This window comes from Odocoileus virginianus, chromosome 8 (assembly GCF_023699985.2).
Source record: "Odocoileus virginianus isolate 20LAN1187 ecotype Illinois chromosome 8, Ovbor_1.2, whole genome shotgun sequence".
Lineage (NCBI taxonomy): Eukaryota > Metazoa > Chordata > Mammalia > Artiodactyla > Cervidae > Odocoileus > Odocoileus virginianus.
The window spans coordinates 73,956,069-73,976,875 of record NC_069681.1 but is presented as its reverse complement, the minus strand read 5'-3'; the positions used below and the strand labels follow the sequence as shown (position 1 = coordinate 73,976,875).

The following is a 20,807-nucleotide window of genomic DNA, read 5'->3' as shown; positions in this document are numbered from 1 at the left end:
TAGATAGTTTAGGATAGAAATTCTGGGTTCTGGTCCCCCCACTTCCATTTACTTGATTGCTTGTTTAGTGACTTTTATTTCAGTGAAGTCTATTTTACACAAACACATGAGTGTTAAACCTTTGATGTTGCTTCTCAACCAACGGTGCACAGCCTTGAGTGTGCCCAGCTGTCCTGGATGACAGTGCATTGACAGGGCTTCTTTTTGGCTATCTTTCCCCCTGATCACACCTAGCTGTTAAGCTTCACAACTTGTAGGATAATTGCTCTATTGTTTTCAACAATGCTCTAGGGCATCCGTTGTTCCAGAGACTAAACCAATCAAGTTCTAGCTTCTTTGAAGGAATAGTTCCTGAGATCAGTGTTCGATATTTGTTATTATTCTAGGAGAGCTACTCCCAGCACCCTGCTCCCACCCCAAGTTCTCTACTGTAAACTAACAGTCTTCAGTTTAGCCTCTGTCTTCAACAAATCTACCAATATCCTCTTATTTCTCACCACAATCTTCACTGTTTTTGAATACATTATGCGCGAACTTGTCCATGTTCTTTGGCAAACAAAGTCAGTTTCTTTGGGAAGAGGCTAGGAGCTGTTTATAGCCTGCTTCCTCCTCTAGAAAAATCTCTGAGCCAGGGCTCTGGAACTGGGAAGTGGTACATGGACAGTGATGTGCTTCTGTCTGAGTTATACCCCACCTTAGGAACGGAGCAGGAGGCGGAGGTGGATGCAGCGGCTTCAGGGCTTCTGGACGTGGAACCACTGTCTCATGAGCCGGGGTGAGGGTGATCGGGGACTCAGAACTCCCAGTGGCTTTGTGACCGAGGTAGAGCCTGTGTCCCAGTGGGAACCAGATGGGAGGAGGCAGCCTCACCTCCTGGCCTGGTCACTCTTGCTCAGAACTTAAGTCTCAGCAATGGGTGTCTGGCAACACGATGAGAAATGCTGGCATCCTGCCCTCTGGGAGAACAGCCTACATGCTGGGGGCAGAGCGAGATTTGTGTTCGGGGCCGCGTAAGTCTGGAGTGGGGTTTCTGTGCCACTGAGCCGGAAGGGGGAAGGGAGTGGGTGTGATTAAAAAAACAGACTATCACTGTTACTATATCTTTGTTGACTTATAAAAAAATATGTGTGTGTTGCAGTGCCCTTAGGATCATTTCTGGAGACTCAATAATTGTTTCTTAGATAGTTTTTACTGGGAGCCCCTCTGCAGAAGTCCTCATCCTGTGATCCTGGAAGTCCACCCCCCAACTTGCTTTTTCACTTTTGTCAAAAGTCATTGTAACATACACGTACAGTCAGTTTCTGGACTCTATGATTGTTCCAGTGATCTGTTTGTCCATCTTGATGCCAAGGCCACATTCTCCAAATTACGGTAAATTTATAATAAGCTTTGAAGTGAGAGAGAGCAAGTCCTCCAGCGTTTTTTTTTCAAAATGGTTTTGGTTACTCTAGGTCCTTTGCAGTCCCATCTAAATTTTAGAGGAAACTTGTTAAAACTTGCTAGGTTTTAAAATTGTGGTTGAATTGGATTGTATGCCTATTGTCAACAATCTGGGACTGTGTAGGGGGTGACAGGAAGGTTCAAGAGGGAGGGGACATACGTATATACTTATGGCCAATTAATGTTGTTGTATGGCAGAAGCTAACACAGTATTGTAAAGCAGTATCCTCCAATTAAAAATAAATTTAAAAAAATTTTTAAAAATCAATCTAAAAAAGAAATGACAAATTTTATTCAAGCCAAATTCAGGATTATAACCCAGGAACAACCTCTCAGCTCTGAGATCTATTTTGCCTATCAGAGGTCAGAGCATAGGAATATGGGTTTTTCAGAGGAAAGTGAAAAGTAAAAGTGTTAGTCACTCAGTTGTGTCCGACACTTTTTCGACCCCATGGGCTGTGGCCCTCCAGGCTCCTAATCCCACAGGATTCTCCAGGCAAGAACACCAGAGTGGGTTGCCACGCCCTTCTCCAGAGGATCTTCCCAACCCAGGGATCAAACCTGCGTCTCCTGCACTGTAGGCGGATTCTTCACCCACTGAGCCACCTGGGAAGCCCTGATGAAAGTTTTAAAGACTCTAATAAAAATTTCAGAAGTGGGGTGGAGGTTTTTAAGGGGAAAATGGTTTTGAGGAGTGCTTGTCCTTTAACATAGTTGTCTGAGAAAGGTAAGTGATGAGGCTAAAGCGCTTCCTTTACTGTCGAGGGGAAGAACATGCTGATTGTGATAACCCCCTTTTTCAGAATAATGAACTTGCCAGTGAGATCTAAATTCAGGGCACATAGACAAATGATAGAGTTCAACTTTTACTTAATTAGAAGTGTTTAAAAACCACAACTCTGTGCTGTCCCTAATAGATGTTTAAATACAAAACATTTCAAATTTAGCACAAATGATATGGGCTAATGTGTAACTGGACTTGGATAAAGTCATATGAACCAAATGGTCCCTTTTCAGTGTTTGAAAGGAAAGGGTGTTTGTACAAAGTCATGGGGGTGAGGCGGGTTCTAGGGGAACAGGGCTGTGCAGAAGCTTTGGGTCTGAGTCCCAAGCTTTGGGCTCAGAGCAGGCTGAACAGGTGTGGCAGGCAGCTCGGCGGCGGGGGCAGAGTGGGTCCCGTTCAACACCCCGAAGCTGACTTTGCTAACGCTCTCCTTTCTAGCACTTAGAAAAGGTTTTTCTCTGCTGCTGGGAAGCAGGGAGTGGGACTGCGTCAAGTGATTATCTGGGAGCAGCCAGGCATAAGCTCAGATGCTTTGGGAGGTGGGGGGTGGTGTAGACAGAGATTCTTCTTCCTTTCGTGGATGGGGGAAAATCATGCTTGGTGACATTTTTCTGAGTATGAAAGGAAGAATACAGGTGTGAGTAATGATAATTGTATGTTAAAAACAGAGCCACACTGATATTGAAAAAACAGTAAAAAGGCATTGTAAACACACTTTTATTTAAAATTCAGATTTCTGAAACAACTGTACAACACCTAAGAATGGCATCATAGGTCTTTAGCTAAATAAGACATAGCATGAAAATAATAGTAATTTTAACTTTTGAAGGTTCTTTTAAAAGCACCACTTAAAACGTACATATTCCCCCCAAAATGAAATACAGAAAAATTGTTCTATCTCAGGAATGAGTTTGAGAATGCACAAGGAAAGAAGAGAGACAGTTTTTTAACCCCTGGTTATTGATGGGGGGCGGTGCTAAATTCAAGAGGATTTTGAGATTTTCCTACGTTGTTCATTTAAAGGTCAACTGGTACAGAGCTCTCAAGAATTTCTGGCTAAATAAGGGCTACAGCTTTTCATAAATATGATCACTGGCCAGGTTTCTAAAATCATCACCCCCCAAAAGTATAGGATTGACAAGTATCTTTCTGTTTTTAGAAATTCTGAGAAAAGACCACAAGTGCAGCACATCAAAAAACAAAAACAAAAACTGGAACTAATTTTAATAATCTCTGAAAACTTGTAAGTTCTAGATTTATTTTGAAACCAACTTCCAAACAAGACAGAAGAAAACCCAGACGAATGTATATTACACTGCCGAAGCCGCTTAAACCTGCCGGGATGTCGCTGTGCTCCTTCGTGGAGCCTCGGGTGACTGTCCGCCATCAGGACGGAGGCCCTGCTGTAAACCCGTCCTGGTGTCTCCGCACCACCCCAGGCCTGGGCACTGGGAGGGTCTCGCTGGGCCCCGGGCCCCCACCTCACCGCTTGCTGGACCGTGTCTGCGACTTCTCATGGCTACCCCGCTTCCCCCGCTTCCCGGGCGGTGAGCGCCGGGCGTGGACGCTGTGCTTGTACGGGTGAGACCGGTGCTTCTGGCGCCCTTCCTCCTTCTGGCTCTGGCTTTTCGCCGGTTCCTTGCTGCCCTCTTTTTGTTCGTGGTCTTGCTCTTTGTGGGAGGGCAGTGTGTTCTTAATTGTGTTAATTAGAAATCTTTTATTTGTCCCGGCAAGAGGACACTTCATCCTGGGGGCAAAGAGAGAACAACCACAAATCAAATGTGGACTCCGGAGCCGAACCCTCCCATCAGGGCCTGTGCCAAAGAATCTTGCTTCCCTGGAGTCAAGTTTCTGAATTTGTTCAGCTTTCCTTGCATGCCACCTAGTGTAAACTGCGAGTACAAGGGGGAAAACCCAGGACACTGAGAATTGCAAGACGGACTGGCTGGACCCTGTCTGAAGACCTTGACCCTGTCTTCCTGGCTGGGACTAATTAAGCCAAGGAGTAACAATGTGTGTACAGGTGTGGACCACAACACACATCACCTGAGCCATTTAATTCCTTTTTTTAATACCTGAGTCATTTATCTCCTTTACCATAAATGCCTGACTTGACTAGGCATTAACTCAAAATGCAGATTTATGTTTATGGTGGCCTGCTTTTAAATATCAAAGAATAAGGGTAAGTACCCCCTGAGGAACAAAAAAGTATCTCCTGCCATACCCTGAATATTGGACCCAGGAGGAAGGATGTCACTGATCAGATTGTTAATTTACATGTTGATACATATTTACATACGCAGTATTTGTTTTTCAGGTATAGCCAATCTTTCATTTGGCTACACAAATGAAAACAGCACACAGTGAAAACTTGAATCTCTCCTTGGCCTTGAGCTCTGGTCTGTAACGTGGTAATTAATTTTGCTGACTCTCATCGCCAGTTGTTCTTCAACGAACTTACACAACGCCGTGCACACACATTCTCTGGGGTCACACTGTCTACCAGACTGGACCTTGGGCATGTCAGATCATCTCCTGTTGCCCATCCTCTGTTAAACGGGGACCATCATAGTGACTGAGTTAGAGGGCAGGTTGATGGAGGCTGGATGTGCGCACACAACGCCTGGTAGGTAACAGGCACTCAGCAGAGGTTTGCTCTGGTACATACCCTAGCCCTTCGGCTTCACTGGCTTTGGGATCCTGAGAGTTACCTGATGCCTCTGTGCTTCAGTTTTCTATTTGTTAACAGAATTATCCATCTACTGCAGGAGTTGAATGAGATAACCCACGAAGCACTTAGCATAGGGCCTGGCATAGAGCAAATTCCTGATAAATGGTACCTGTAGATCTATGATTTCTTATGCATGATTCCAAAATTTGAAAACCAAGTTCCTTTTTTGGACACAACTTGTTTGGCAGTCAGACCTGACCTAATCTGACGCTGGGCACTTATTTCTAGTCTGCGTCCCCTCTGGGGTAACATTCATATGCTTTGTTGGGGAGATGACTGTGTGTTGAACACATACCGTGGGGGTACCTGTCGTGCACACTGTCTGTGCTATGTATCTTTCTAAGAAACTTTTCTGGATCTGAGGGCTTTAAACAAGGGACTGTGGACCCTTCTTATTACTATTCATTATAGTAATAATGTAATGTTATTACTGTTCATTCTCCTTTCATGAAAGAGAATATATATGGCACTCAAGTTCATATATTCAGGATTTGTCCAGGATGGAAACTCAAGATCACTAAGTCTCAAATCACCTGAGATAGTAAGTTAATCAAGAACACAGCAGAATATCTGATGTCTCTTAATGAAAAAAAATTATTAAAAAAAAACCCTGCGCCATCAAGAAAAAAATAAGATATTTTACAGAAATGTTCATAAAAATGGTTACAGTTTTAAAGTTTTGGTGCTGAAAATAGTTAAGTTTCTATATCTGCAAGCTTCACTCTCCAGGACACCTCAATTCTCCACTGATGTCAGAGCCAGTGGGCTAGTGGCCATTACCTCTGAGCTTATTATCTGCATTTCCTAATGACCCGTAAACTCTGTCTGTAGGCGCTCCTCAGATACAATAACACCAGAGGCTGGAGTAATGTGTGATCTCAAAGAGCCCTTCCTGTTTGGAGTGTCTCATGTTCTCTACGTTTGTTGACCCTTTGGAAAATGATCCTTTTCTCCTTCACCACATTAGGAAATTATTTCATGGCTCTCTGACTTCTTGTCTCTCAGCTCTCTTTTAGTGCCACTTTTTTCTGTATTTGAGATGACACGATAAGCTAGTGTTAGATCCTGAAGCCTGTTCCACATCAGCATTGTGGGGAAAGCCTGAGCCCTGGGGAGCAGGCCTGGCTGCTGGGCACGTCTGCAGCGGCTCTGTCACTGGCTGTGTCGGGGACGAAGGGTGGGGGCTGCGGGGTGTGCAGCTGCTTTCCTGGGGAGCTCTGACCCACACAATGTCAACCTTCTTACCCTGGCTGGTTACTCTTATTTTTGGTTTTAGAAATTTATACTAGCTCATGTGGGGAGAGCCAAATTTAAGGTGCTAACAACATAAATGGATATGAAATTCTATAAACAGAATGAGATGCGTTAAAACTGCTTTAGAAAGTACCCATGACAGCACCATCAGACTCAAGACCTGGCATTCTATCCACGTTAAACCAAAAAGTGAAGCAACTTCCTTCTGCTTTCAAAGCTGTTGACGCAGAGCCTGAGAGAAGGGGTCTCGCCTGCCCTGGCAGAGACTGAGATGGACCGAGGCCAGGAGTGTCAGCTCTTCAGCCTTCTCTCCCCATTTCCCAAGCAGACGTGCTGTGTAACGTCCTTCACAAAAATGGGGCACTTTCTCCTGGCAGTTATCAGACTCCACTCATGAGAAACAGTCAACTGTTTTTCACAATTGTTTTGTTTTGTTTTTCACGACCGGCTTGTTTCAAACAAGCACAGAGAACAGCAGGAGGAACATAAATGTAGTGTTTTTTTTTTTCCCTTTCTGATTTTAATACTTTGGACAGAGGTAGTAATATCTAACACTCTGCAGATGCAGAGCTGCCACATCAGTTTCTAAAACACTTTCATGAATGTGACCCATGGAATAGTGGTATGTGACCACTCACCAGTGAGAACCAGGAGGGTGGTGACCATGCTGACGGCCAGTTCCTGGCACCAGCGTCGCCTCCTTCCATCTGTCCCACCATCGCCCCTCTGACAGATGCACAGGAGGCCACGTGCTTATGGGTCCCGAGCTGGGAGGGCGTGGAGCTGGGACGGGAACCAGGACTCTGACTCCAGAGTCCGTCCTCCCTTCGGGACAGATGCACAGAAGCATATAGTACGAGGCGTCGGGTGGGCTCGGGACGCCGGCCGTGCAGGAGCCCAGGTGAATCTGACACAGACAAGGACAGGGGCACAGAACGCCCTGGACACATGTGACTTGGAGATCTATGAATGCGTCAGGCCGTGGGGGATGATGGTGGTTCTTCCTGTTTAGGGAAGCAGAGCCTTGGGGTCAGGGAGGGGGCTCCATGCGTTGTACCCTGACCCATTCCTTCGTTTTGCTGCCAAAGGCCTTCCCATGCAGGCACACAGCATTTTACCTTCCATTCTGCACTTTTCGTTGTATGCTTGCAGAGTAATTAAGGGTCAGCAGTGTAGCTATAGGGATTCTAACGCTCCACAAGAACTTCTCAGGCAGCTGAGGCATTTGATTGCCAGATTAGCTCCTGTGGCACTGTCGGTAGTTATGGTGACTGTGGCGCCTTAGACGAGCTGAGTTGTCACCAACCGCAGTCTCAAGATCCAGGATCACCAGGCTCCTTGGGCTGTGGGGACTGTAGCTGGGCTCCTTTCTGTGGCTGTTACCTCAGACGTACAGCCGAGAGTGTGCAAAGGAGCGTGTAGAATGGAAGATAAAATGCTGTATGGGAAGGGCTTTGGCAGCAAAACAAAGGAATGGATCAGGGTATAATACATGGAGCCCGCTTCCCTGACCCCGAGGCTCTGCTTCCCTAAACAGAGGAAGACACACCATCATCTACCATGGCCTGATGCACTTCGTAGGTCTCCAAGTCACGTGTGTCCAGGGTGTTCTGTGCCCCTGTCCTTGTCTGTGTCTGACTTACCTGGGCTCCCGCAGGGCCGGCGCCCCGAACCCACCCGACGCCACGTACCATCTGCCTCTGTGCATCTGTCCCGAAGGGAGCAGCCCTGGTGACCAGTGTGCTGACAGCTTTTCAGACCTGAGGTAGGTTTTCAATACACTCTGCCTCAAACACTACACCTAAAAGTAATGAAGAATAGCCGACACATATGTACATCTGTACCTACAGTATTTATTTCTAAAAATCTGAGGCTCCTTCATGTGTAAGGCATTATGCTAGGTCCTGTAGCAGAAATACATCCCGGGCTGCCTGTGTTTGAGGTGATGGCCAGGCGGGACAGAGGTGGGCCAAGGAGAGGGTCAGAGCACGGGTGTGAGGAGTGGGGCCCCTGGAACGTACGACTGGGCACAGCCCCTGGGCCCCTGCTCCCTCAGCCGCACAGGTCGTCTCCACCACTGTGTGAACCGACAGTTGCTCCTTCGGGGCTCCCCACCCACTTTCCGAACTGGGCAGGAAGAGGGGTGAACGCGGGAGGCAGGGGCAGGATGCCCAGCGTCCTGTGCGCTAACATAACAACCACTGGGCCCGGGACAAGGAGGGGCAGTGCCAATCCCTAGGATGTTTAAATGAATAAAGACACTGCGCGACTGGCTGAAGGCCGGGGAAATGATTCGCAGCTGATGTAAAGTATCAGAAAATGTAGGAGTGCTCACCCATGTTACCAGATTGACCCCAAGCCAAATAGAAAAGCACCCAAAATGTCATTCCCCTTAAAACAACTGCGTTATGAAAACTGGAGAATCGTTTTCTGTCATATCCAACCTTTGGGACTTTTTGTACCAAAGTATAAGCCTCTCCATGTCTAAGATGGAAGTTACCCAGGCACTGGACTCGATTATTATACTGGGCTAAGATCAGCCAAAGTGAATGTGACCGAATAAATACAGCTTTGTAGACCGTGAAGCTGCCGCAAATTTCTGAAATTTGTGCTTATAAATTCCATTATGTTGACTGAAAGGAAGTCACATGGGCCAATACTTCAGCTTCTCTAAGGCGTCTGTCAAGAACAGCTTCTCGAGATTCTTTTTGCTGAAACATGTCCAAGGGAGTACATAGCACCAAATGGTTTCTTTCTTTATGATATAAAAAAAGTTCATCCCACTTGCATTTTCTCTAGTTCAGCAATCTCTCTGGCAACGGCTTAACTGCCTCACTTGAGATCTCTCTTACGGAATATCCAAGAGGGAAAAAAAGAGTGTCACTCGCTCTAGTTCTATTTTAAATTTTAGAGCAAATGTAAAAACCTTCTAGATGCTTAGAAAAGCAGACCACTACCCACCAGTAGTTGACCAGTTGCTCCTTTTGGGTATCTGCTAAAATGATTACATATATACAGATTGATCCACACTGGATCTTTGCATTTCATTATATCACTGCATCCATAAAAACATAAGAATGAATTTCTGAAAGATAACAGCTTAAAAAAATAATAGCAGTACTATTATCACAGCTAAACAGAAGCCAACATTAATTCCTTGTATCATTATATACCTTTGTTTCAATGAGTCTGGGTAAGAATGCAGACAAAGTTACACTTAGAGCTGTCTCAGATCTATTAATTCATGGGGTACTCCTCCTCCCTTTTGGCTGTGGAATTCATTTGTTAAAGAAATTGGTTTGTTTGTCCTGTAGAATTCCCCATATTTTTCATTTCTGTCCTTTTATCTCTATAGTCATTGAGTATGTTCCTCTGACCTCTACTTCCTGCCAACTAGTAGCTCTCACTAGAGACTTAATCAGATTCAGGTTCTTTACAAGTATGTCTCATAAATGGTGGTATCCTCTTCCTATTGCACCTTTCTGTGGTATAAGGATCGATGGATGAGTCCAGTGTCATCAGCCTGACCCACTCATCAGAAGGTTCCCCATCAGCTTCTCATCTGATAGGTTTAGCAAGTCATAGACAGAGTGTTGCCTAGATTCAGTCTATCATTGGTGACTGTAGAATAATGACATTCTTTTTATTTTTAAATCAGATTAAAAAAATCAAAATTTTAAATCATAAATTTATACATATGTCTTCTGTATAAGCAGACATATTTACTGTCTGCTTACACAGAATCACATTTACCTTTTAAGTAAATAGCGTGATGAGCCTTGACGAATGTGTGTAGTCATGTTATGATCACAACAACCAAGATGCAGAACACTTCCATCACCCAAAAAGGTGGGCAGTAAATGCAGTCCTTCGGCCCCCACCTCTTGGCAAGCGATGAGTGGTATTCTGTCCCTCCGGGTCTAGCTTTTTCTGGCTTTTCTCTGGGTCATATGAATGGAATCTTACACAGTGTCAGGTACTGAGTCTGGTTTCTTTCATGACCGCAGTGCATCTGAGACTCATCCATGCAGTGTGTATCAGTAGCTCTGCTCCTTTGTGTTACTGACTAGTATGGAACGTATGGGCATCATCAGGGTGTGTCCACACATCAGCTGATGCGCATTTGGGCTATTTCCAGTTTTGAGCTAGCATTTGGGCTATTTCCAGTTTTGAGCTATCATTAGTAAAACTGCCGTGGACATTACTGGACAGATTTGTGTGTGGGCTTACACTGTCAGTCCTCTGGCCAGCAGTTAGAAGAATAATTCTGTGAGTGTGTATTGTAAGAAACTGCCAACTGTTTTCCAAGTGGCTGTTTGACTACATTTCTGCCAACAATGTGTGAGCATTCTGGTTGTTCCAGATCCTCCTCTTTACCTGTTGCTGTCTGTCTTTTTAAATTTTAGTCAGTCTAGTGCATTTGTAGTAAAAAACCTTGGTTTTAATTTGCATTTTCCTAGTAACTGATTTGAACATCTTTTCATATGCTTATTGGTCAATTTGATATCATTTTTGGTGAAGTGTTTATTCAAATCTTTTGTCTATTCTTAAATTAGATTGTCTTATGATGGAGTTGTTAAGAATACAAATGATGATAATCTTATTCTATAGTCTTACATTTAACAGTTGCAATTCTATAAAGAAGTTTTCTTTCATCAGTTGTTATATAACTTTGATGTATAATTTGTACAAGCAACAGGATAAATACTTGATTCTTTCCCATTGCTTACCAGTTTTACAAACAATGATTTGGTTCCTTGGCATCATCCAAAAGGGACCACTGAGTTTCCTGATGTGATTATTGTTATGACCTTATGGATTGTGACATGTTTTAGGTATCTCAGCCAATATAGCTTTATTTTTTTGATGATTCAATTAGCGGGAGGCCTTTCAAGTTGGTTCCCAGTCTTTCTGATGTGACTACTGTAGTCTTTGAGAGTTTTACTTTCTGATATGATAGGGTTTTCTGGCTCAGCTTTATATGTGTCCTGACTGCACAGTAAACAGCGATCTTGTTCACAGAGTGGTCTGGACTTTGCCCTGGCTTCTGGGAGGTAATATCAATTCTGGGAGGCAATGACATACTTGATAGAATTGTCTCTGCTTGGGGTAGAGCTGGCCACACCTGACTGAGAGGACTGCCCATGCCAGAGAGACAGTCCACATGATTCAGGGTGGGGATCCGGGTTAGTGGGGCACTGGTGGGCCAGAGACTGAGATCAGTCATGTGAGCAATCATCAATCATCCTACAGAGACGAACTCCAGTAAAAGCTTTGGACAGCTGAGGCTCAGGGTCGCTTCCCTGGTTGGCAGTATGCCAAGTACATTGTCACAGGTTGATGCTGGTCGGGGGGTTGTGGTAACTGTCCTGACTCCACGGGGGGCAGGCAATAGCAACTCTGTGTCTGGAACCTCCCCAGACCATGCCCATTGCATTTCTTACTTTGGCAGATTTTAATCTGTATCCTTTCCCTGTAATAAACTGTAACCGTAAGTATAATAGCTTTCTGTGAATTACATGAGTTTTTCTAGCAGATTACTGAGGCTGAGGGTTGCTCTGGGAACTCCCTGAATGTGCAGTTGGCGCAGGAAGTGCGGGCGGTGCTGGAGGCTGTGAGGAGGCTGTGACAGCGAGCGTGCAGCTCGGCTGACTCCAGGCACAGCCTCGGATCTGCAGCTACTTATTTCCCTAAGGACCTCTGGCTCGTGTCAGTGAGAGACGGCCTTATATATGGCACTGTGGTCTTACATGCCACCTCCAGGTGCTGGGGCTACTCACTGCTACTGAGTGGAAGGTCATTGTTTCTAGGGCTTTTCTGTGGACAGAACTACAAAAGCTTATCCCTCTCTCTCTTTTTAAAGTAACTTATTTATGGCTGTGCTGGGTGTTTGTTGCCACGTGTGGGCTTTCTCCAGTTGTGGCGAAACGGGGCTACTCTTGAGTTGCAGTGGTTCTCACTGCCATGGATTCTCCTGTTGTGGAACTTGGGTTCCAGGGTGACGGGCTTCAGGAGTTGTGGCTCCTGGGCTCTACAGAGTGGGCTCAGAGCTACAGTGCACCAGCTTAGCTACCCCATGGCACGTGGGCTGGACCTGGGATCGAATCCGTGTCCTCTGCGTTGGCAGGTGGGATTCTTCACCACTGGGCCAACAGGTAAGCCCTTTCTCTCTCTTCTAAAGTGAAAATCTGGCACAACTTCACAATGGTATTACCAATTAAAATATAGGGTTATGGATTTTTATGTCTTTAATTTTATATTTGTAGCTTGTATACTAAAAACCTTAGTGTCTATAACAAATAAACAGTAACTTACTTGCTTTTCCTACTATATAATATTTTCAGAATAACAGTATCAACATTATTACTAATGATGTGATGACTGGAGAAACAATTTAAAGTTTCCTTCTAGTTCTTTTCTGTCTTTTGGAAATAGAGTCAAGTTTCACAGATCACCTGAAATAGTTCCTTTGTGTGTGGCTAAGCTGTCTACTATATGGCACATTTAGGTCCATTTATTTTATGTTGCTTGATATTTAGGAATTGCCTTTTCCCTCTGTTTCTTTGAATTTAACCTTGGTTTGCATTTGATGTAGGCCCTGTTCTTTTAAGAGTTAAATCCATAGGGACCTAGCTTGTACTCCCATCCCATTCTTACATTTTACACTGTTTAACAGCCCAAAGTACTCCATTAGAGAGAATTTTAAGTTGTAGATAAAAGATCTAAGTCAGCATATTTATTGGATGCAAATGCTATTGCTAAAGTAACACTTAGAAGAACAGATGTGGTTCTTAAGGTTAAATTCTTCCTTTGTTTATATTAAGTTTTAACAAGCTCTATTTAGTTAAAAAAAAAAAAAAACCGCAAAGGTTAAACTTTTGTTCTACGCAGCTGAATTGTAACAAAACCAAAATACTTAAAATTAGAATTTTTACAAGTAAATTTTAATTTATTGAGGACTATAGTTAAGTCAGAAATTCTTAAACAACGAACACTGACGTAACATTACTCGCACTCTGGTGGCCTCAGGCACAGCAGGGTCGACCTATCTCTTGGGGACTTATGGACCAGAGGGTGTTGACACCATGACAGGCGTTCTCGGTCCACACCCCTCTGACCACTGTTCCACGGCCGCAGCCCTCAGCAGTGTTCTTCCTCCACCACCTGTCTCTGGGTGCTCTCCTCTACGCCCATGGTTCTACATGCCCTCTGCATGCTAACGCAAACTTTTCTCTTTAATGTGTATTTACATATCTTTAAATTTTTAGGAAGATGACTCAAGTACTTACCAGCCCATTGGTCCCATTGTTTCTGCTCTTGTTTTCCCACGTTTTGCCTCTTTCAGCAGCTCTTCTATCGCTTTCCTGGTGGGGAAAAAAAGGAAGAAATTTGAGAGGTAGTCACCCCACTATATTCTGAAAATCTATATAGCCCATGTATGTGACCCTGGGAAAGGAACAGCTTTTGAGGCATAAAATTTCAAAATTGGGGGACAAATTTTTAAAATGCTCTTAAATGGTTGATAGTTTTAAATACATAAAAATTAAAAAGAAATTGTTTCCATAAAGAGGAAAAACAATGAAGAAAAAATTAAAGGCATCACCCTTCCCTACCCACCAAAAAATTCAACTTCAACTCCTTTTTATCTGTTTCTCTGTATTTACCTCCAGGTTTCTAATAGTATTCTTTCAAACTGTTTCACCACCCTCTTAGTCCTCAGCAGATATATCTGGCTATTTTTATATTAATATAACTTACATATGTTTTAATACACTCCTATTAATAGTGAGATCTTCAGAAAATGTCATTTCAGCTAACTCAGCAGCTGGATGCTTTCTGGTCCATCGTGGGAGGGCCCACTGATGGGTTGATAAAACAGAAACACTGACCAACTTGCCCACTTCTCACCCCTGGACTCAGATCAGGGGTCACAGCCCAGCCCCCCGGTGTCAGGAATATTAAGTGCAGCTGGTCACCACACAACCTTCTTCCATCTCCTTAAAATAATAATATATCCTACTGATGTGATCTGTGGGATTTGCCTCATAGGGCATTTCAGGAAAAATTTATCCTGTCTGGCTCCAAAATAGAGATCCCTACTTCACCCTTATAGATGTAAGCAAAAAATAATAATCAAAGGGTAAAAATACTCCAAATACCCGCCTACCTTTCCGTCAATTAGAGAGGTAGTTTTCAAAAAACCAACAAACAAAAACAATTAGGAAGTCAATCATCCTTGGATCCACACATGTCCTCCCTCCTGACAGCAGAAACACTGAAAATCTTCAGGGAGAGAACTTGCTTGAGCAGGTCCCCAGTCATGAACAAATGAACCAGGATGCATTCTCCCATAAAAACTGTTAAAATGTCTGCCTGGCTTTCTGTACACGCCTATGAAAGCCAGTTTGTGTGATCATACAGTTGAAATGCCGTCCATCTGCAGGAGACAATACTTAGTCAGGACCCTTGCCCAAATCCTGAAGGCCTATGCAGGCACTTTCAAGAGGATGCGGTTGGATGTGATTCTTCTGTAGTTGTCATTTCTCTTAAAACTGTCTCCAGTGCTATTGTTAACTTGATCTGTCACAATTAAGGATACCTTCTGATTTATGATAACAGTCCAAGAGAAAAGAAGGTATGGGTATGAGAAGGACTGCCTGGCATGGACCAGCTCACGAGTGGTGGGAGATGGTGACAGGTGGGCTGCAATACAGGCCCAGCAGGCTGCCTGTGACTGCGGTGGACCCAGTAATTGCAACATGGAACAACTCATGTTGCTAAGAGCTCTACAGTTTACAAAGTAGTGCCCTATCTGAACATGACTATGTAGTTATCAATACCAGTTTTCAGACAAGGAAGGAGGTAGTGGGGACACGGAGAGCAGGAGAAGGAACAGAAAACGACCAGCGTGTTTAAGGCTGCCTGCCTGCATCTTTTTCTTGTACTTCCTGTCTCCTCCACAAACACTGGCATGGCAAGACCTGGAGAAGCCCTTTTCTCTTTACCATTAAAAGGCATAAAATAAGTGGAAAAGAAGACAAGGGATCTGGCAGAGCTGTCACTGCTTCACACTCATTCAGAGCTGGAGATGGGGAGGAGGGGCCCGGGGGGCTCAGACTTGGTCCTGGGAATGCGGACCTTCCGTCGCCCCCACCCCTGACTCCTCACACGCTCCTGCTGCAGGGCTTTCCTTCCAAACAGGAAAATGACAGCTTCTAGCTGTCCTGTGTTTTGTCCTTGAAATAACATCACCTTCAAAATCAAGGAGGAAAAAAAAAGTCAAGTGTTTTTCCTCACTCCTGTAGCCTCTGCTGTTTTCCCTGGAACTCCTGACTAATAAATTCCTGGGTGAGGAAATAACAGTCAGTTCCTACCGCACATTATCACAGAGGCCGGATACTTAAATGATCAAAGATGATGAAGCATCGGCATCATGAAACAAAATAGTTTTTAATGAGATTGTGAAGCACAACTGCAATTAAAATACAGGAAAAGCTAACAGTCAGGAGAATAGAGAAGAACTAAGTACCAGAAGGACTTGAACAATGAAATTTCAGACACAAATTTAAGTGCCATAATTTTTATACTTAGATCCTTTACACATCCTAAAGGTTTCTCTGTAAAAAACAAATTAGAACAGACAGTGCAATGGAGACAAGAAGTCCAAGGAAGCCAGGTCATTAAGCAGACAGTTTTCTGGGCACAGCAACAAACTGCAGTCAATTTTCGATGATCCATGTGTGTATCATCCATGGCCAATTTCCATTTGAGGGTGGCTTTCTCAGGCCTGCCTGTTCATTCCATTAGCCAGCTGGTACACGCTTACGGAATGTAAACTGATCATAATAGCAGCTTAAATAAAACCCAAGTGGGGACGCAAATCTGGTGCAAAATCGTCTTAAAGTCCAAAGTCAAACAAATTAGTTTTGAGTTTTATCTGGGTCTGTGTTCCTTTTTACTCACATAACTCAACTGAATGTTAACTGTGTCAGTATAGACAAAGGGTAGTGAGATATTCAAGGCAACTACAAGAAACAATAGAAGTTAAATAATGAACACAAGAAAATGAGATTTTAAAAGAAGTAATACCGGAGAAGCTAAATATCAAGTAATTGCTCAAACAAGACATCTGTACACACTTTCTTGAGAAATGGTCAAAGAAAGTGTTATGGACACAGACATATGCTTGAGTAATCTGATTTAACATTACAAATGCTAGTCAGTCTCCAAGTATAACTATTGCTTATATTGAACAAAGTCAAGTCATGAGAACCTCCAGAACACTGACCTGAAATCCTGAGACAAGAGAACAAATGGAAACTTGGCTCGACTGGGAAACGATATTTCCTTATGGCAAAACCTACTGCATTCATGCTGATAAGAAGGTCTTGACATGTTCATGTGTCTTTTCTCTTTGGATCATTTGTGGCTCAAATCCTTCCTGGACTCTGAGGCAGTATCCGCTCTGAGGTCAACAGGGCACAGCCCCCCATCGCCACAGATCCCACTGTTTCTTCACTCGAGGACACGGGTCAGAACACAAGGAGGGTGTTTCCTGGGCTGGGAGCTGCCCCAGCAGGGGCCTTGCATGTGTCTGTGATACTTGCTGTGCAGGTTCAAGGAGACTCTCCTTTGAATATCAACGTACTAGATAAGCTCTTAACATGCACCCCAGGAATACGATGAAAACTGACAGTGGACCATGTATCTTACACTTCACCCTCACGACTCCTCTAAGAGACTACTATTTCAGTGGTAAGGGGAAAATAAGAAAAACTGGAGAAACTGGTGCTGGGATGTGAACCCAGGCAGCTGACTCTTAGCTGACTCCAACGCTAGCTGAGGTGTGGGAAGGCGAGACCCCAGCCTCACGCAGCTCAGCTGAGCGAGAGGAAGGAGCGGGGTGGCCACATGTGTCCTGTGCTCACAACAAGCACTGCTGCCGTGAGGATGAGCTCCTGGCCCTTCACCTTCTCAAACGTCCACACCTCCCCGTCCAAGGAGACCTCTGAAGGTGGGGTGTTATTACTGCGAGATGACTTCTTCAGGTGACATGGGGACCAATTCCTAATAGTTTATTTTTTTAGAGGGAAACCTGATTTCTCAGTTCACAAAACATCTCACCACAGGAATCACCTCATTGTCAAAGTAGCATTTCTACAAATATCTATTCTTAAGTCCTGATTGAGAAAATACAGTGAAAATACACACACAGAAAATACAACAACTCATTTTCAGTTCCAATATAAGAGTTAAATGTGTCATGGTAAGCTGTGTATGGGGTTTCCCCAGTGGCTCAGCAGTAAAGAATCCGCCTGCCAATGCAGGAGATTGGGGTTTGATCCCTGGAGAAGGGAATGGTCACCCACTCTAGTTTTCTTGCCTGGGAAATTGCATGGACAGAGGAACTTGGTGGGCTATAGTCCATGGGATCGAAAAAGAGTGGGACACGACTAAACGACTAAACAACAACAAATTGTGTGTGAGTTATGAAGAAAAGCAGCTCTTACTGGAAAAACTGTGGAGATGGGACGGGGATGGCAGAGAACTACCTTAGAAAATAGTCAATTTTGACTGGAAAAGCCCATGAATCACACCATGCGAGGAACAATGTGCCTGTTCAATAGGTCAGTTAAACTTAAAAGTATATACACCGTCCACAAAAAGACTAGTTGGGAGAAATAAACTCGGTCAAAGGACATAAAGTCAAAATAATCATTGCGGTCTCTTACTCAATGTCAAAAATTTTTGTCATCTCTCACCAAATAGCTGTTCCAAATGCAAAAAGGAAAAAAAAATCACAACAGTTGATACAAAAGAAAATATTCCAGTATAAAGCCTCGAAGGTTTGCCTCTACAGCTTTCTTTAACAAGGGTTGACATTTGGCATGCTGTCCTTTGATAAACATACCACATACCAGAAACACCACCTCACCTAAAGTGTGGTCTGTAAATCACTCTTCATCCTAAAAGCGCTTTGTTTCACACCAGAGACCAAGACTCTTGCAGACGGGGCTTCAGAGTCCTTGGCTCTCGGCCCTGAATGTGGCCCGTGCGGCGGAAAGCCTCATCAGCCCGCGGAAGCGGTTTCCTTAAGCGGTGTCAAGGCTGCAGCAGTCTGCCAAAGACGAGCTGTCCACCCCTTGTGGATGGCTGATTCATCAAATGATTATAAACTATCCTTGGAGCTAAGAGCCAAGGACTGGAGAAGACAAAGAGAGAATGTTCCAGAACATGTAGGATTTTCTACTCAGCGCCCGCTCTTTAAAAACTGTTTTCATTACAGTGGAATTAAGCAGTGTGGAACCCAGGAAGAAAACATACTGATGCTTCTAATTCTTAGAAGTCCTGTAGTGCATGACGAGATGGGAGGGAGAGAAAGCCTGTGTTTTTCAGGCACCAGCTCAGGTTCAACAGCTGCCTGGGGCCTTTCAGGACAAGGCAAGAGATGAAGAAACGGAGGGTGCAGCGCCCCCCAGGGCAGTGAGGATTCCCCCACCCCGCCACCGTGTGGACCTCCACACCCTGCCACCTCCTGAGTGCCAGGAGCGCCCTGTCTTTCACACTCCAGGGATCAAGGAGAACGTTGAGATGGTACTTCACCCTACAAGACTGGCAGGGAGAGTTTCTGAAAACGAACAGTACACATGTGCATTTTCTACATCAGTAACTAAATGCGAGGATCTACGGTACAAAATAATTTATTGAAAACAACCAATATGTTCTTTTAAACCCTCTAGTGTCAAGTTTTCAAGTTGATTTTCAGGGGCTAATATATCTAACAATGTATTTAAGTAGGACAAGGCAATTTTAAAGCCCATTTTCCAAAAAAAAAGACAAAAAACAAAAACCCACCAAACTTAGTTAATATACATACAAGTGCTTTGGGGGAAAACTCTAGAGTTCTATGATACCGTTCATGGAATCGAGCAGTTAGACACATAGACCTAACTTGGGGAGTAGTGTCTTGTTGAGAAAAATGTTTATTAAAGTTCAATGTACTACTTAACTTAGATGGCTCACTGGATAAAGCCAAGGAGATTATGGTTCAGAGGTTAACGACTTGCCTAAAACTAAAGAGTTACCTGATATCTTTTTTTTTTGGGGGGGGGGTTTAATTCACAATTATTGACTTCTCCCTAAAACCTAGATGGCATGTTTCAGTCATCCTGGGGAGAAATTAGGACAAGACAGACCATAAGTCCAGGGTCATTACCTTCAGCGTGTAACAGTGCGAGGACCAGCAGTGCGTCTACAGCTGTGTGAGGAATCCAAGGAGAGCCCACCCAGCGACGGTTCACAGGGAGCAGTCCTGGCTGCATTCAGGTGTGGTTCTGACTGAAACGCACCCAGCCTGCAAAATGTTACTTGAAGTAATTTGCTATGATTGCTTAGTCATATAAAAATGGAAACCCATGTAAAAGGACCTAAATTAATAACTTCAAAGCATGACAAATCAAAAGCTTTTACTGTGGAAACCGTGTTTTATCTTGGAGACAGTATGGTATAGTGGGAGCTAGCCCCACCAGCCGCCGGGTGCTCTGGGCCAGTTGAGGACCTTTCCTGAGCACCTTTCCTCTCCGTGAAAGGAGACTAAGCCCAGCTCACGGAGGCGTTAGGAGAATTCAAGAAGATGAGACGTGTAAAGGACTTTCTTTGTATTGATGTTCCTTGGGAGGGACAGGGTTCACTTAGGTATCTGAATTTGCCAAAACAAAACATTTTTATTTTAATCTCAATTATCTCATTCCATTTACTGTCTGTAAAGAAAAACTTCCAGAATGTTAATTTTTATCTGCTGTGCAATTCTGGCTTTTTGTTTTGCTTTTAAATATTTATCTATTTGGCTGCGTTGGGTCTTAGGTGCTCCTGGGCCTGTGGAATCATAGCTCCCTGACCAAAGTTCGAACCTGTGTCCCCTGCATTCCCAGTTGGATTCTTGACCACTGGATTTCCAGGGAACATAATTCTGTTTTGATGAGAAGCTGAGGGGTTATCTATCAATGCAAAGAATATGAAGGAAATTTTATCTTCCTGTGGTTAATGAAGTGGGAGATTTCCTATGTACAGTGTACCTGATATCAAAATCACCAGCCTGCTTGACAGAGCTCCCCCAACCCCCTCATGACACTGAGTGAGATTTTAAGGGGCCAATAGGGAGATGGGCAGAGACCCAGTGGGCACAGAAAGCCCTCACACTGCCCTGACCGATGAACTCCATGACCAGAAGCAGAAAATATGAAAGTGTCCTATCCCATGTGTACAAAAAGAAAGCTGGTGGTCCTGGTTCTTCAGCCTTTCCAACAGTTCAGTGTGTTCATTCGGGAGCTACATCTGCTCTGTGCAAGGCTGGGAGCTGGACAACTTCCCAGAGGGCGTGACCAACACGGGGACATGCTCTGGACAGTTCACCCTTCAGAGCAGAGCCTCTCACTTGGAGAGTTCAGACTGAGTAGAGTTACCTTGATACGTTCTCTACCACACCTCTCGATGCTCTTAGAAGAGGGAGTCAGCAGTTCCCTCTTCTTAGGTCTGAATCAAGGACATGTTCGGTCACCTTAAAAAAATGAGGAAGCAGCCACAATACGTGGAGAAACG

The 20,807-nt window shown here is 44.2% G+C and overlaps 1 protein-coding gene across 1 annotated transcript in view; it reads right to left on the bottom strand.

Moving 5' to 3' along the window:
- Window positions 1-2,923: 2,923 nt before the first annotated feature.
- The window catches only part of LOC110148868 (protein POLR1D-like), a 32,486-nt gene continuing 14,602 nt past the window's right edge, over window positions 2,924-20,807 (bottom strand). The window contains exons 2-3 of the mRNA XM_020911104.2: window positions 13,499-13,573; window positions 2,924-3,971 (exon numbers count right to left, since the gene is read on the bottom strand). Coding sequence (XP_020766763.1) covers window positions 3,707-3,971; window positions 13,499-13,573 — 340 coding nt within the window. The 3' untranslated portion in view covers window positions 2,924-3,706. The remainder of the gene's footprint in view (window positions 3,972-13,498; window positions 13,574-20,807) is intronic.